The sequence below is a fragment of the Podarcis bocagei genome, assembly GCF_964188305.1.
Source record: "Podarcis bocagei genome assembly, chromosome: 10".
Taxonomy (NCBI): Eukaryota; Metazoa; Chordata; class Lepidosauria; order Squamata; family Lacertidae; genus Podarcis; species Podarcis bocagei.
The window spans coordinates 8,622,257-8,638,418 of NC_138135.1; the positions used below are offsets into that span (position 1 = coordinate 8,622,257).

General features: G+C 49.6%; 1 protein-coding gene across 1 annotated transcript in view; it reads right to left on the reverse strand.

The window, feature by feature from the left end:
• The window catches only part of LOC308596891 (uncharacterized protein), a 233,865-nt gene that overhangs the window by 11,230 nt on the left and 206,473 nt on the right, over nucleotides 1-16,162 (reverse strand). Inside the window, exons 85-86 of the mRNA XM_081212195.1 lie at nucleotides 15,205-15,253; nucleotides 4,579-4,761 (exon numbers count right to left, since the gene is read on the reverse strand). Of these exons, the coding sequence (XP_081068321.1) occupies nucleotides 4,579-4,761; nucleotides 15,205-15,253 (232 nt within the window). The remainder of the gene's footprint in view (nucleotides 1-4,578; nucleotides 4,762-15,204; nucleotides 15,254-16,162) is intronic.

A 16,162-nucleotide genomic window follows, 5' to 3' on the forward strand; every position in this document is an offset into this window, starting at 1 on the left:
GGGGGGGGGGAATCTGTATGTCTGAGAGGGTCCAAAACTAAACAGGAGAGAATGGATCTGTCCCAACGGCAGAATCCTGTTAGCATTCAGATTTGCTATCTGCGCTCATCGCTGGGGAAGAGCTATTTATAAGCCCGGCTGCCGGCCACTAATGGGATGCTGAGCTGAGGGTCAATCGCATGTAGGCCTACAACACTCCACCCCCTTCAAGCCCCCAGGGCTCAAAAACTGTCCTTGTTAGGATGGAGAGAAGGAATCTGGCTTGAGTAAGGAATGGGGGAATTGGTCAATTTCCATTTCTCTGTTTTCCTATCTTAAGGTCAAATCTCCATATTTCCACATTACTTTTTTTTTAGTCCTTGCAAAAATTTGTTCACACGTTTTTTGCAAAGCAATTTCCCCATAGCAGAATGCATCTTTTGGTAAGTCACATTCTTGGATCTATGCCTTCTAACGCACACATCTGCACGTTTTCATAAATATGGGAGAAAAACGGCCTCGCAAAATTCAGAGAAGTGCAAATTTCAGCGGATGGTGGCATTTTGTTTTACGTACTTTTCCGGAATGTGTGAATTAGGTAGGTTCCCCCCACTTGATCAGATTCCACATTATCCCCTTCTTGAACCTGTTGCCAATGGCAAGTAGCAGAGACGATTTGAAAGTCCAGATCAATGGAAGACTTGAGAGTTAGCAATACAACAATGGGCTTAATTCTCATGGAGGTGGCGAAACTATCTCCGGTCTGGACTGCAAGCTCTTACATGGTAAAAATGCCCCGTATGTATAAATCTAGCAGGTCAGGCAGCTAGTACCCTTGCCCCTGACAAGCTAGTTCTCTATATGCGGGGGAATTCCTTGATGGGAAAGTGTTCCATCGCATGAACACGCAGACGCCCTCTTCATTTTGCATTCTTAATGATATGCGCGCTGTGGGTTAAACCAGAGAGCCTCTTGGGCTTGCCGATCAGAAGGTTGGCGGTTCAAATCCCTGCGACGGGGTGAGCTCCCGTTACTCGGTCCCTGCTCCTGCCAACCTAGCAGTTCGAAAGCACGTCAAAGTGCAAGTAGATAAATAGGTACCACTCCGGCGGGAAGGTAAACGGTGTTTCCGTGCGCTGCTCTGGTTCGCCAGAAGCGGCTTAGTCATGCTGGCCACATGACCCAGAAGCTGTACACCGGCTCCCTCGGCCAGTAAAGCGAGATGAGCACCGCAACCACAGAGTCGGCCACAACTGGACCTAATGGTCAGGGGTCCCTTTACCTTTAATGATATGTGCACTCATGATGTTATTGGGATGGTCACACCTAATCCTGATAGATATATTGTTTTCTTTCCAGTTGATGCATGCCCTGCAACTTCCAGCTGAAAGCATGTAACTTTTTTTTAATGAAAACATTCTGGTTTACCTATTTTTGTCCTGCTTTGGGTTGTGCTGCAGTGCAAGATTGCCCTTCCAGATGAAAGCAATGCTGTAACGTAAAGGTAAAGGACCTCTGGACAGTTAAGTCCAGTCAAAGGCAACTATGGGGTTGCGGCGCTCATCTCGCTTTCAGGCCGAGGGAGACGGCATTTGTCCACAGAAAGTTTTCCGGGTCATGTGGCCAGAATTTCTAAACCACTACTGGCGCACGGAGGACAGTGACGAGTGCCAGAGCGCACGGAAACGACATTTACCTTCCCGCTACACCGGTACCTATTTATCTACTTGCACTGGTGTGTTTTTGAACTGCTAGGTTGGCAGGATCTGGGACAGAGCAACGGGAGCTCACACCGTCGCGGGGAATCGAACCGCCGACCTTCTGATCAGCAAGCTCAAGAGGCTCAGTGGTTTAGACCACAGCGCCACCTGCGTCCCTAATGCTGTAACATAGGGGACGTGTGCAGACGGTCCAGTATAAACCCACTACTAATGCACTATTTTTGCATCCATGACATGTGGGAAACACAAGCAAAATGAAAACACGACACCAGGAGATGATGCTGTATAATTTTGTTGCATGGCACACCTGTGCTCTGGAACATCATCTCTTCTCTCAGTCTGAATATCATGTGCCAGGATCCCTGGGCATCCAAACCTCCTGGAATTGGGAGCTGAATTATTGCCACTTCCATCAGGGCAACAGGCTTAGCTTGCCCCCTTTTCACTCTGCAAAAGGAGGCTGCATTCCTTCGCCATAGGAAGGGAAGCGATGCTTTGAATTCTGCGCACCCAGGTGGTATGTGGGTCTGGGTCAAGGCAGCTTCTAATCACGAAAACCTTGGAGGGTCAACAACAGGGATGTGGAGGACTTGGGGCAGTTAGGCGCAGGCAGGGAGGCGTGTGTTAACCTTAATTTCATTTTCCTTAGCGCCTGTTGCGTTTCCTGCGCTCGCTTTCTCTCTCCCGCTACTAAACCTGAATTAAAACACCCCAGGTTTCCTGTGCCTGAAGTACTGCTTTTAAGAAAAGGAGCAGGAAGCTCAATAAAAAGGACAATTACCGTAGTAACCAATCTAGCTTACAACTTGTGCCAACGCAATGAGGAAGTATAGGACATCAAAGGGCTCTCCCTTCTTCTAGATAAAGGTAAAGGGACCCCTGACCATTAGGTCGAGTCGTGGCCGACTCTGGGGTTGCGGTGCTCATCTCGCTTTACTGGCCGAGGGAGCCGGCGTACAGCTTCCGGGTCATGTGGCCAGCATGACTAAGCCGCTTCTGGCGAACCAGAGCAGCTGTCATACATCTGAATTTCCCCAGACATTTCATTTACTTCCCTGCTGCAGTGGTACCTATTTATCTACTTGGACTTTGATGTGCTTTCGAACTGCTAGGTTGGCAGGAGCAGGGACCAAGCAACGGGAGCTCACCCCGTCGCAGGGATTCGAACCGCCGACCTTCTGGTCAGCAAGCCCTAGGCTCTGTGGTTTAACCCACAGCGCCATCCGTGGCCCTCTCCCTTCTTCTACTGAGTCCCAATTTCCAATGTTGCCTCTGCCAGTGACATTTGCTTCTCCAACACTACCGTCTTTGGGCAGGCTGGACCCCCTCACACAAATCTATCCAGTTTCCTTTGCTGCCCTTAAATCCTGGGTTAGGCAGCGAGTCTTTTCCTAGCCCTACCCGGGACCTGCTGCAAGCCAGGCAGAAGCCCAACCACTCAGCCACAGGCCCTTCTCTTTAGAGGGACGCTGGTGGCACTGTGGTCTAAACCACTGAGGTGCTTGGGCTTGCTGATCAGAAGGTCAGCAGTTCGAATCCCCACGACGGGGTGAGCTCCCATTGCTCTGTCCCAGCTCCTGCCAACCTAGCAGTTCAAAAGCACGTCAAAGTGCAATTAGATAAACAGGTACCACTGCAGCAGGGAGGTAAATGAAATGTATGGGGAAATTCAGATGTATGACAGCCAATGTGTAGATTTTGGCGAATTCATAGCTCAAAAACTTTTTAATTTTTTTTTTTGAGATTTTGCAAAGAAAGCCCATCAAGCCTTGGCAATACAAAGCAAACAAACAAAAAACACTCAATCATTTTGCCCCCCGAAGTCCAAATTTTCACTTTTTGAAAAATTGCAATCCTATATTAAGCAGCATAGAAATCAATCAATCAATCAATCAATCAATCAACCAACCATCTTTCCTAAAACCTGTCACAAGGTGGCTCTGTCTGTCATTGTTGGTGCCACCTGATACTAATACCTGTCTTTTGCCTTTTGTTGTTGTTTAGTCGCTTAGTCGTGTCCAACTCTTCGTGACCCCATGGACCAGAGCACGCCAGGCCCTCCTGTCTTCCACTGCCTCCCGCAGTTTAGTCAGACTCATGTTTGTAGCTTCGAGAACACTATCCAACCATCTTGTCCTCTGTCGTCCCCTTCTCCTTGGGCCCTTCATCTTTCCCAACATCAGGGTCTTTTCCAGGGAGTCTTCTCTTCTCATGAGGTGGCCAAAGTCTTGGAGACTCAGCTTCAGGATCTGTCCTTCCAGTGAGCACTCAGAGCTGATTTCCTTCAGAATGGAGAGGTTTGATCTTCTTGCAGTCCATGGGACTCTCAAGAGTCTCCTCCAGCACCATAATTCAAAAGCATCCATTCTTCGGTGATCAGCCTTCTTTATGGTCCAGCTCTCACTTCCATACATCACTACTGGGAAAACCATAGCTTTAACTATACGGACCTTTGTTGCCAAGATGATGTCTCTGCTTTTTAAGATGCTGTCTAGGTTTGTCATCACTTTTCTCCCAAGAAGCAGGTGTCTTTTAATTTCGTGACTGCTGTCACCATCTGATCTGGAGTGATCTTCCGCCTTACCATTATCCAAAAGGCACGAACCACCCATTATTTATCTATCCATCCCTTCATCCATCCATCTCTCAATCAAGCCATCAGTTGGACTTACACCTCACAGGCACAGTGAAATATGATTCCAGCATCTTCCACTGTGGCCAGCTTTAAGTGGAGTTAAAGCTCCCTGGGCAGAATTGGGATTTCCCTGCCCACCCCACATGGCTGCTTTTGGGAGTGCATTTCATGCCTGCCACTGAGTGCCAGAAAAAATGTCTTCCACGTTGCCAAACAAGCATCTTAGGGAAGAAAAAGATTTACCTGCCAGAGGTGGCACAGATTCTCTCAGCAGCACACCTGTGTTGGTCCTGTTCTGTACTTCTCCAAATAAGCCTTGCTCTGCCAGACCTTCAGGCAGCAGAGACCTTTTCTCTGTCTCTTGGGCATCTGCCAGGTAATCAGCTTCGGTGTCTGCCAATCTATTTGCCAGGTGGAAGTTTTTGCCTGTTTGAAAGGGAAATGAGAGGGAGGAAGAGAGGACAAGACTTAGGCCCCAAATATCTGTATCCCTACAGACTCTAATGGGTGCTATGATTGGCAGAGGAAGCCCTCCTGGTCGTTCCACCACCCAAGAGCGGTGGCTCAGGAGAGGGCCTTCTCTGTGACAGCCCCTAAGATGTGGATTTCCTATAGAGGTATGTCTGGCACCTTAATTGTATAGATTTGTCATATGCAGAAGACATACCACTTCTCCCCTGGCCTCCTCGCTGGCCCAAGTAGGACCAATTCAGCCTGCTAGCCCTGGGGATTATCTAACTGATTTCTGATTTTTATTATTATTCATATTTTTATACTGTATTTTATGCTGCTTTTATAATTAAGTGTTTTAAAGTGTTTTAAATTTGTTGTTAGCCGCCCTGAGCCCAGTTTTTGAACCGGGAAGGGCGGGGTATAAAAAATATATATTATTATTATTATTATTATTTACTCTGACCTTGACACCAGGTGTGTGTGTGTGGGTGTGCATATTTAGGATCCAACCTATTTTTATCATTGCAAATTGCTTTAACTAATTTCAATGTTGCGTTTTTATATAGCTATAATCCATGCTGGGAACTTTACGGGGAGGGGCAGATAAGAAATCCAATCAATAATCACCACCATTGTCACCATCAATCGCTTCCCTGTGTGGGAATTTTTTTTAATGTCTAATGTTTTGCAATTTTTATGCACTGCAAGCCGCCTAGAGTGGCTGCGGAAATCCAGTCAGATTATTATTATTATTGTTAAAATTTTTATTTTGCCTTAAACAAATACAGATAAATATAAACAACCAAAATTACAAAAGAAAAACCCTTAATAATGGAAAAGGCTAAAAAAATACAAAAAAAATCAAAGTACATGTGTCAGGGGTTCAGAAGCAGAGACGCAGAGAAGGGAGGAGACAGAGAGCGAGGGGGAGGAATACGAAGGAAAGATGAGTGGGGATGACGAACCGAGATCGCCGAGCTTATCCAGTGAGTCTGAGGATTCCCAGAAGGGAGCGCCAGCAGTCAGAGCAAGGGGGGAAAGCAGGGGGACACCCCAGGAAGAAGGGTCCAGAGAGGAATCAGAGAGCAGCAGTTGGAGATCGGGACCCACGTACCCAGACGGGAACAGCGGGGAGAAAGGGGACCAGATATCGGGTTCCGGAGGCTTTCAGAAGGAGGGAGGGCATGAGTCAGGAGTAGTCACGCCCACCTCGGGGAGCGACGAAACGATCAAGAGGAAGGTTGAGAGTTGGGCGCGCGCGCCAAGTTCAAATGTAGCGGAAGCTGGCGCAGTAAGCAGCCCAGAGAGTGAACCAGGTCCCAAAGCCCGCCGCAAGGAGGCGGAAGGGTCAGGGGGGTCCGCGTCAGAAGAGAGTAGGAAAAAGGAGACCCCGGGGGGCAGAAGGACCCAGAGACGGAGGGAAAGGCGCAGGAGGTGGAGCAAGGCTAGGGTATTAAGCTGGTGTGCTAGAGGCGGAGACTCAGACGGGTCTTCGCCGGTCTGACCTAGAAGAAGTAGGGCTGCATATTGCAGTTTGGAAATGGAAGCTGTAATCCAATAAAGACTCTTTTAACCTGAACGCTGGCTAACGTGGTCCTATGTGAGCTGGGACTGAGTGGCAGCCCTGACAGTAAGACCCGTCTCTTTTAAGCTTCGGACACCTGATACCTCGCAGCGGAGGCAGAAGCAGCGAGAGGAGGAAATTGGTGTTTGGGAGCGAGCTCACAACGGTTGGCAGAGATGACGGAAGCAGAGAAAATTTCAGCGCTGCAACAGGCAGTGACCCAATTGAACGCGGAGGTACAGGCATCCAAGAAAAGGGAGGAGGATGCGGCAGCCGCCTACAGAGATCTCCACGCCAGGTTTGAAGCATTGGTTAAGCATGGGCAGCCAGGACCCAGACCGGAGGGGGTTGGGTTGGCACGGAGAGCAGGAGGGCTTGTGGCTCACTTCGATGGGAATTTACAACAGTACCCCAATTTTCGAGCAGACGTAATGTGCGCACTGCAACTGCTGGTGAAAGACTTTAGGGATGAGGAAGAGAAAGTGGGGTTTATACTATCCCATTTGCATGGGGATGCTAAAGCGTGGCTACGCAATTTGTGGAGGGATAAAGATCCGGCGCTTCAGAATGCAGATGCCTTTATCAAAGCGATGGATGCGTGCTTTTTATCTACCATTGACGTGGATCTTGCCCGACGGGAGATTCATGGACTGAAACAAGGGAGGGCGAGCGTACGCCAGTATCACGCCCGCTTTTTTGCGCTGGTCAGTGCCTTGGAATGGGACCGGGATTCGCCCCCAGTCAGAGACCTCTTCTGGGAGGGATTAAGCAGTGCTGTTAAAGACGAAATTGCGAGGGGGGAGAGGCCCCGGAGCACGCAGGAGGTGGTCCAAAGGGCGCTGACTGTGGGGGTGAGGCTGGAAGAACGTCCGTGGTGCAGAGACGAAGGACGTGGAGGGCGCGAAGCAGCGAGAAGTTTCTCTTTCGTTCCCAGGGACGCTACGCGTGCGCAATCTACACCTCCGCCAGGAGGGGGAGTGGAACCTATGGAGGTGGGAGGAGCCAGGGCTCAGTCAGCTACCAGAGCCCCTGCACCGGCGGCAGTCAAGACTAAACCTCCTAGAGGGACCAGGAAGTGTTATATATGCGACAGCTCTCAACACTTGGCGAAAGAGTGTCCCCAGAGGAGCTCCAAGCACACTGCAGCCTCCGCAACGGTGAAAGCGGCCACGCAACACAGCGAACACCAGCAGGGAAACGACGATGTCTGGCTGGAGACAGAGGCACTGGGGCCCAGCCAGACGCATCACTGAAGCAGTCCCCAGCGATCTTGCAACCCACAGACCCCCTCCCACCCAAACCAGTAGTGCAACTCACAGCATCTCTCCAGCTGCCCGATGGCGTCACTATCGAAGTCCCGCTTTCTGTGGATTCTGGAAGCAACGCAGACTTTATAGCACAGGATTTTGTGGAGCAGCACGCTATACAGCTATTGCCGGCCACTCTGCCCCTGCAAGTCGTCACAGTGGATGGCAGAGAGTTGCTGGGGGGGCAGGTGGTGAAGCAAACGCCGCCAGTGGTGATGCGCCTTGGCAACCACAGGGAAGTCATCAGTTTTAACGTCACACGACTGTCGGACACACCCATTGTGTTGGGCATGAGTTGGCTGGACAGGCACAGTCCGACACTGGCTTGGTACCAGCGACAGCTGATCTTCGGCTCCTCTTACTGCGCAGAACACTGCATCCTGCCCGGACAGGAGGGAGAGGAGGAGGAATCACAACTGCAGTTGGGAACGTTGCAAGCAGTCCCCCACAAATACGCAGACTTTCTGGAGGTCTTCTGCGAGAAGGAGGCAGACAAGTTACCACCGCACAGGCAATATGACTGCAAGATTGACCTCCTACCAGGGGCGACGCTACCGAAGGGGAGGCTGTATTCCATGTCTGAGGATGAACTACAGGAACTCAAACAGTTCATAGATCACAATTTGGAGCGCGGTTTCATCCGGGAGTCCAGGGCAGTAGGGGGCAGTCCTGTTTTCTTTGTGAAGAAGAAGGACACGCCCCAAAAGAGGCTGGTGGTGGATTTTCACCTCTTGAACAAGATGACCAAGCCCTCTGATTTCCCCATGCCCAGGATTGACGACCTACTGGCGACGGTGCGCAAGGGACGCGTGTTTACCAAGTTGGACCTGCGAGGGGCGTACAATCTCATCCGCATGAGGGAGGGCGATGAGTGGAAGACAGCCATGTTCACGCCTCTGGGCACCTACGAGTACAGAGTGATGCCGTTTGGATTGCAAAACGGTTCTCACTGTTTTCAAGCTTTCATGCATCATGTGTTGGCGGGACTCCTCTACAAGAAGTGCGTCTGCTTTCTGGATGACATCATGATATTCTCCGAGTCGCAGCAAGCGCATGACCAAGACGTTCGGGAGGTGCTGGAGAGGTTGCAGCAGCATAGACTGTACGCCAAACTGGAGAAGTGCCAGTTCGACACGACGGAGGTGGATTTCTTGGGTTACAAGTTGTCGGACAAGGGGCTAGCCATGGACAGCGCCAAGGTGCGAGCGGTGTTGGATTGGAAGAGCCCGCGCAACCGGAAGGAGGTCCAGCGGTTTGTCGGCTTCGCCAACTTCTATCGCAAGTTTATCAAAGGGTTCGCGATGCAGACGGCGGCTATTACGGACACGCTAAGCTCCAAGAAAAAGAAATTCATCTGGACGGAGCAGGCAGAGCAGTCCTTTCAGGCACTCAAGCGTCTCTTCGCGTCGGAAGAGCAACTGCTGCATATCGACCCCAGCAGACCGATGCGGGTAGAGACAGACACGTCCGATAGAGCAGTGGGAGCTGTCCTGCTGCAGAGGGACCCACAGGGGGTCTGGAGACCGGGAGCGTTCTACTCCAGAAAGCTCAGCAAGTCGGAGCAGAACTACACCATCTGGGACAGGGAGTTGCTTGCCATTCATGCAGCATTCAAAGCATGGAGGCACTTCCTGATCGGCGCCAAGCACACGGTGCAGGTCTGCACGGACCACAAGAATCTGGAGCACTGGCGCACGGCGAAGTTCCTGAACCAGAGGCAGATACGTTGGGCGGAGTTCTTTGCTGACTTCGATTTCCGAATAGAGTACGTCCCAGGCGACACCAACATCATGGCGGATGCACTGTCCCGAAAACCGCAATACCTCGAAGAGGCGACGCCAGCGGCAGCCATGCACATCTTCGCGCCAACAGCGTGGGCGTGCGCTTCAGCCACAGTAGACCTGGAGGCGGTGCGGCGGGCGTTGCAGGACGACTCATTCGCGCAGGCGAAGATGGCCGAGGTGCACAAGGGCACGGCGAAGAGCGACGAGTTCCAGATACGGGACGGCTTGCTCTTACGTAAAGGGGCCATCTACGTGCCTGGAGATGAACTTCGCGCCAAGGTACTGCAGCAGTTGCACGACGCACCCACGGCCGGGCACTTTGGCACGGAAAAAAAGGTGGAATTAGTCGCAAGGGACTTTTGGTGGCCCAGACTGAGAGGGGAAGTCGCGGACTACGTCGCGAGGTGCGACACCTGCCAGAGGGCCAAGCCGGTGCACAAACCACCGGCGGGACTGCTCGAACCGCTGCAAACGCCGTTTGAACCGTGGGAGAGGGTGGCCCTGGACTTTGTCACGGATCTACCCAGCTCGAGAGGCAAGACGGCTGTACTAGTGGTGGTGGACTTGTTCACCAAGATGGCACACTTCATACCGTGTGCGAAGGTGGCCATGGCAGAACAAACAGCCAAACTGTTCATAGATCACGTGTTCAAAGTGCACGGGCTGCCGCGGTCTATACTGTCCGACCGCGGTCGCCAGTTCATCTCGAATTTCTGGCAGAAGCTGATGGGCTTCCTGAACGTCAAAATCAACCTGACATCAGCGAGACACCCGCAGACCAACGGGCAAGCGGAGAGGGTCAATGCCATCATGCAGCAGTACCTGAGATGCTATGCCAATCAACAGCCTGCGACGTGGGTGGATTACCTGCCGCTCGCCGAGTTCGCCTACAACAACACGAAGCACGTGTCCACAGGGGTGACACCGTTCTTCGCCAACAATGGGAGGAATCCCAGAACCTTCCCGGGACTGGACAGAGTGGGGGAAGGGGAACCGCAGACGGCGGACGCTTTCGCGTCTGAGTTGCAGGAGGTCCACGATCAACTCCGACGGCAGCTGGAGCTAGCGAAGCACGCATACAAGGTGCAAGCGGACAAGCACAGGCGGGTTGGCGAAGAGATCCGAGTGGGAGACTGGGTCTGGTTGGCAGCCCACGCAGTGCCGACCAGATCGTTAGCCAAAAAGAAGTTGGGGCACAAGCAACTCGGTCCATACCAAGTCGAAGCGCAGATCAACCCAGTAGCTTTCAGGCTGGTGCTCCCGGAGGGTTCCAGGATGCATCCGGTGTTCCACAGGTCGGTGCTCACTCCCTACAGGACACCTCACAGGTTCCAGGAACCAGGAACAGCACCGAGTCCGTCTCAGGAGCGGTCGGAGGCGGGAAGATTGCCACAGCAGGACCCCATCAACGAAGTCACGGAGATTTTGGACTCCAGATGGGGGGAAGACGGAGTGGAATACCTCCTAGCCAGGGAGGGCACCCGGGCTAGTGCTAATAGCTGGGTGCCAGACTACGCTTTGGAGGAACCCCTGCTCAAGGACGAGTTTCATGCCCTTTTCCCACACAGACCCATGCCAGCAGGCTTCTTCGACGACTGGTTGTTCACGCCCACACTTTCCTCCAGCACGTTCCATGGCTTCGACTCGGACGGGGAGCCCGCACAGCGCACACATTCCCCAGAGGGGTCACCGGAGGGTTCGGCGTCCGACACCTCGTATTGGTGGGACGATCGGCCAGAGGAGCAGTGGCGCCGGAGGTGGCTGGAGATGCCAGGTCAAGCGACCGACGCAGAGACTGACATGGACGTGTGCGGGGAGGATCTCGGTTTCGAGCACGGCGGCACTGAAATGGAGGCGGAGCAGCTCACCGTTGACGAACGCGAGGAGGAAGACTCGGAGGTCTTCAGTTGGCGGCCAGCAACGAGGAGCGAACTGTATCCGGCATTCACTCCTGTGATGATGGAGCACCCTGCAACCACCCTTGAAAGTGGGGAGGGGGGAAGGGGGGGCTTCGAGGGGGGGATGGATGTCAGGGGTTCAGAAGCAGAGACGCAGAGAAGGGAGGAGACAGAGAGCGAGGGGGAGGAATACGAAGGAAAGATGAGTGGGGATGACGAACCGAGATCGCCGAGCTTATCCAGTGAGTCCGAGGATTCCCAGAAGGGAGCGCCAGCAGTCAGAGCAAGGGGGGAAAGCAGGGGGACACCCCAGGAAGAAGGGTCCAGAGAGGAATCAGAGAGCAGCAGTTGGAGATCGGGACCCACGTACCCAGACGGGAACAGCGGGGAGAAAGGGGACCAGATATCGGGTTCCGGAGGCTTTCAGAAGGAGGGAGGGCATGAGTCAGGAGTAGTCACGCCCACCTCGGGGAGCGACGAAACGATCAAGAGGAAGGTTGAGAGTTGGGCGCGCGCGCCAAGTTCAAATGTAGCGGAAGCTGGCGCAGTAAGCAGCCCAGAGAGTGAACCAGGTCCCAAAGCCCGCCGCAAGGAGGCGGAAGGGTCAGGGGGGTCCGCGTCAGAAGAGAGTAGGAAAAAGGAGACCCCGGGGGGCAGAAGGACCCAGAGACGGAGGGAAAGGCGCAGGAGGTGGAGCAAGGCTAGGGTATTAAGCTGGTGTGCTAGAGGCGGAGACTCAGACGGGTCTTCGCCGGTCTGACCTAGAAGAAGTAGGGCTGCATATTGCAGTTTGGAAATGGAAGCTGTAATCCAATAAAGACTCTTTTAACCTGAACGCTGGCTAACGTGGTCCTATGTGAGCTGGGACTGAGTGGCAGCCCTGACAACATGGCATAGAACATAAGCCATTATGAGAAAGAAAAAAAAAGGAAGAAGAAGGGAAGAAGAAGGAAGAAAGAAATTAAAAAGTGAAAGGGGGGGGGGAAGGAAACAAAAGGGGAAATGAGCCAAAACACAAGAAGGCTCGTCTATTGTACGCTTTCGTCAAGGTCACAACAGATAATTATTCTTAGCAATTCTCTCTATCTGCATTCCAAAGAATCCGTCATCTTGGCATCAGGGAACATTTCCTTATGCAGTGCCATTCTAAACCTAACCAGGTCTTTCTTGTGGAACCCTTATCCCCTAGATAATTATTTAAACATTCCCATTCTTCTTTCACCATCTTTTTAGGTTTATCTCTTATTGCATCTATCAGCTTTGCGAGCTCCAAGTACTCGCACAATATTATTATTATTATTATTATTATTATTATTATTATTATTATTATTTAATTATTTATTATGAGACATTTCTGCCTCCTTCAGCTACCTATTTGAAACCAAACCTCCCTGAAAGTTTAGAAATGCCATACTTATCCCTTGGAACAGCATCGTGTTCCCTGTTTCCAACTCACCGGCACAAGCTGTGATAAAGGGAAGAGAAACAGAGAGTTTAACACAGTACTTTGGGATAGTGCAGTTTCAAAAGGTTTCTTATCACCTTCCCTTCCCTCGTTTGGCTCTGAGGGCAATAGAGTAGGGCCAGGGAGGACCTTTTCCCCTAGGCTCAGGTTCGTATTTCCTTCTGGGCAATTTTCCGGGGGCCACATTTCATTTCACTTATAATTTGTGTTATGTACTGAAGTTCTCACCCTGGGCCAGCAGGGGGATACTGTAGATAGTTCAGGTCCACATATGCAAATAAGGGATCGAAAGTGACGTTCAGTGATTGGATAGTTACAGAAAGTTGTTACAGTTACGTTGTAGTGGAGCTCTATATAAGCAGGCTGGCTGAACCTTTCAGTTTAGTTCTGTTCTGGCCTCTGAATAAACAAGAGCTGTTTGAAGAATCGCTGTGTTGTCTGATATGTTCACCCACAACTTAACAATTTGTATACTGCCTTTCTATATATTATTATACGTAAACCGGTCTACAAGCTTAAGAAACAACAAGAGCGGCAGTAAAGATCACACACCTAATAACAATCTGATCCAATACAAATAAGTCACAATAACTTTAAAATAGACAACATATCAAATGCAGCGATATTCGGCAACCCATTAGAATATAATAGTGAACAGTAAAATTAAATATCAGCAAATAATAATAATTTAACAGTTCACACATATCAGTTACAATAAAGAATTACTGAAGTATAATCAATAAAAATAACAGCAAGTCACAATGCATAAAATACCACAAAAACTTACAAAACCATGTAAAAGGATCGAATTGAGAAGCCAGTGGTGGGTGAGGTTAGAGGCAAAAGTGGAAGGAGAACAAATAGCCAATTTTAACTTTGCACAATAGGATAGCTTCTATGCATGCTCTCACAAACCCCACAAGCATCCATCCAAAATCTCTATTTTGCTGGCTGGCAATAATGTATTTATTACTGCACAGGTTGCAAAATTTGCCTTGGCTGCAAGTAAGTTGAGAGCTAGGCACCAAGACAAGTATATCATAAGTGTGAGAAGTGGAGTGCTTAACTTATGCAGGTGTGATTTTTGCATTTCTGTATGTTTGCTTTGCTGTTGTTGCTGTTCAGTTTTAAATCAATTACGATCGTAACTTCCACTTACGTATCCCTCCGCTTAAATAAACTTCAGGATACGTATGCTGCAAACCCGGAAGTATATTTCTGGGTTTTTCCCGCGCATGTGTGTGTGCAGAATCGGTCCCTCCAGTTGCGGAAACGTCAGGATCCGACCAGAGCTGTGGAACGGATCCCGTCCACAACTGGAGGTACCACTGTATTTGTATTTCACGCATTGTGACCAATTGTGATGGCTTATAGCTTTTAGCGATAAAGATTTGATTCAAAGCATTCATCCATCCATCCAGATAAATAAGAGGGTGAAATATATTCAGAGTCGAGAGTGGATTTCATGCTCTTTATTCAGCTCATAGTGGTGAGGAGGAATGGAAGTTCCCCCAGAAAGTCTGCTTTATATACATTATTTACACAATGGGCCCCACGTGATTGGCTAATTCCGGGATTCTCCTGTAGCCCAATCAGGTTGCGGATTCACTTCCACCTGGAGCTGGATTGGGTGGCTCCTGTGGACCAATCAGATTGCTGGATTCTGGATCCTATTGTTCTAGGACCAATCAGACTGCTGCATTCTGGATCCTATTGTTCTAGGACCAATCAGACTGCTGCATTCTGGACCCTATTGTTCTAGGACCAATCAGACTGCTGCATTTTGGATCCTATTCAGCTCAGTACATAACACCCCTCCCCTCTAAGTTCCAGTACTGCCCAGGAGGTTGCATCCATAGTCCTCATAACAGAGGGGTTGTCAGATTTAAAGGACTTCTAGCCAGGCAACAAAGCAAAGCAAAGCAAAACAATGGGTATAAAGCAGAGCCATGAGCAATGTGGCATGAGGAGGCTTCCAAGGGCCAGGCAGAGAGGTTTGGAGGGCCGCATTGATTCCTCAGGCCTGAGGTTCCCATCTCCTTACTAGAGAGCCAAAAGCCATAAACAGAGGGACCAGCGTGAAAATAGAGGGATTTTCTGCTCCAACCCCGCAGGGAGCAGGAATTTGCAAACTGCGGCTACGGAGGTAAGTCACGACCGCCCACAACGGAGGTCACGGTCGCCGCGAAGACCTCGTGCCCAGCAAGAGCTGGGATTCATCTAGCCCACTGGCTTGGCAAAACAGCCCGGTTTGCAGCTAATGGGGTGAAATTTGCTTTGACAGGCAAGACTGTGCCAGCATTCAAATTGATCCAATTTACAGTAGAGGAGTCTCAGGGGCTGCCAGTCTCAATATTGGGGGCGGGGGGGGGAGAGGGGTTGCTTTGGCTTTGCTCACCATCTTTGTCGCTCATCTCGCTCCTGACAATGTCCTTTATGTCTCCCACCTGTGGCCGCAACAAAGCAGAAACGCGGAGGTTAGGATCCTGCAAACTCTACTTCCCAGCTTACTCTTGCCTGGTACTCAAAGTAGATTCTGCCTGCCAGGGGTGGGCAAACGCCGCAGTTTAAGCTTCTCTCAGTTCCTTGGTTTTCCTGTCTTAAGTTGGATTCCCCATATTAGTTTATACTTTTAATATATATATATATATATATATATACACTTTCATTATTAACATTTTGTGTGTGGGTGTCTGTACATATGTGTGTTTTTATATGGAATGTTTGGGAGGAAATAAGATGGTAAATAACAAATGAGAAAACTAAAGAAGAGGACTGGAAGAAATTTAAAGTCTATCTTAAGAACTATTATAAAATTGATGAATGTTAAAATGTCAAGGTGTTGAGAGAAAAAGGGATACAGTGACATAAGATCAAGTCAAAGAAAAGATTAAGAGAACACGCATTTGACAAAAACTGTTTAGAAGTTGCTGAAACAATTTAGTAAATTGGGATGCAGAAGGGGGAGGTATGGGGAAGTCTGAGAAATGAGGGTTATGGAAAAAAGGTCATGAAATTATACATGTTTGTTTGTCTTTTTATTTGTTTGTATTGTTTAAAAAATGTTGTAAAACCAATAAAAAATTTTATAAAAAAAACAAATGAGAAAACTAAATATTGAGGTATGTAATTTTTATTTCTTAATTCTATTTAGTGGTAGTATGGTTGTATTGTTTTTTGTAACATAAAATCATTAAATTAAAAATATTATATGTGTGTGTGTGTATAATATATAAAATCATGAAAATTCTTCAGCATTCTAGCATGAATTTAATGTATGACTCCCCCTTCTCGAATAGAGACACTTTTGCAAAGCATTTTCCCCTAAATATAGTATGTCTCTCTGTGTTATTCCC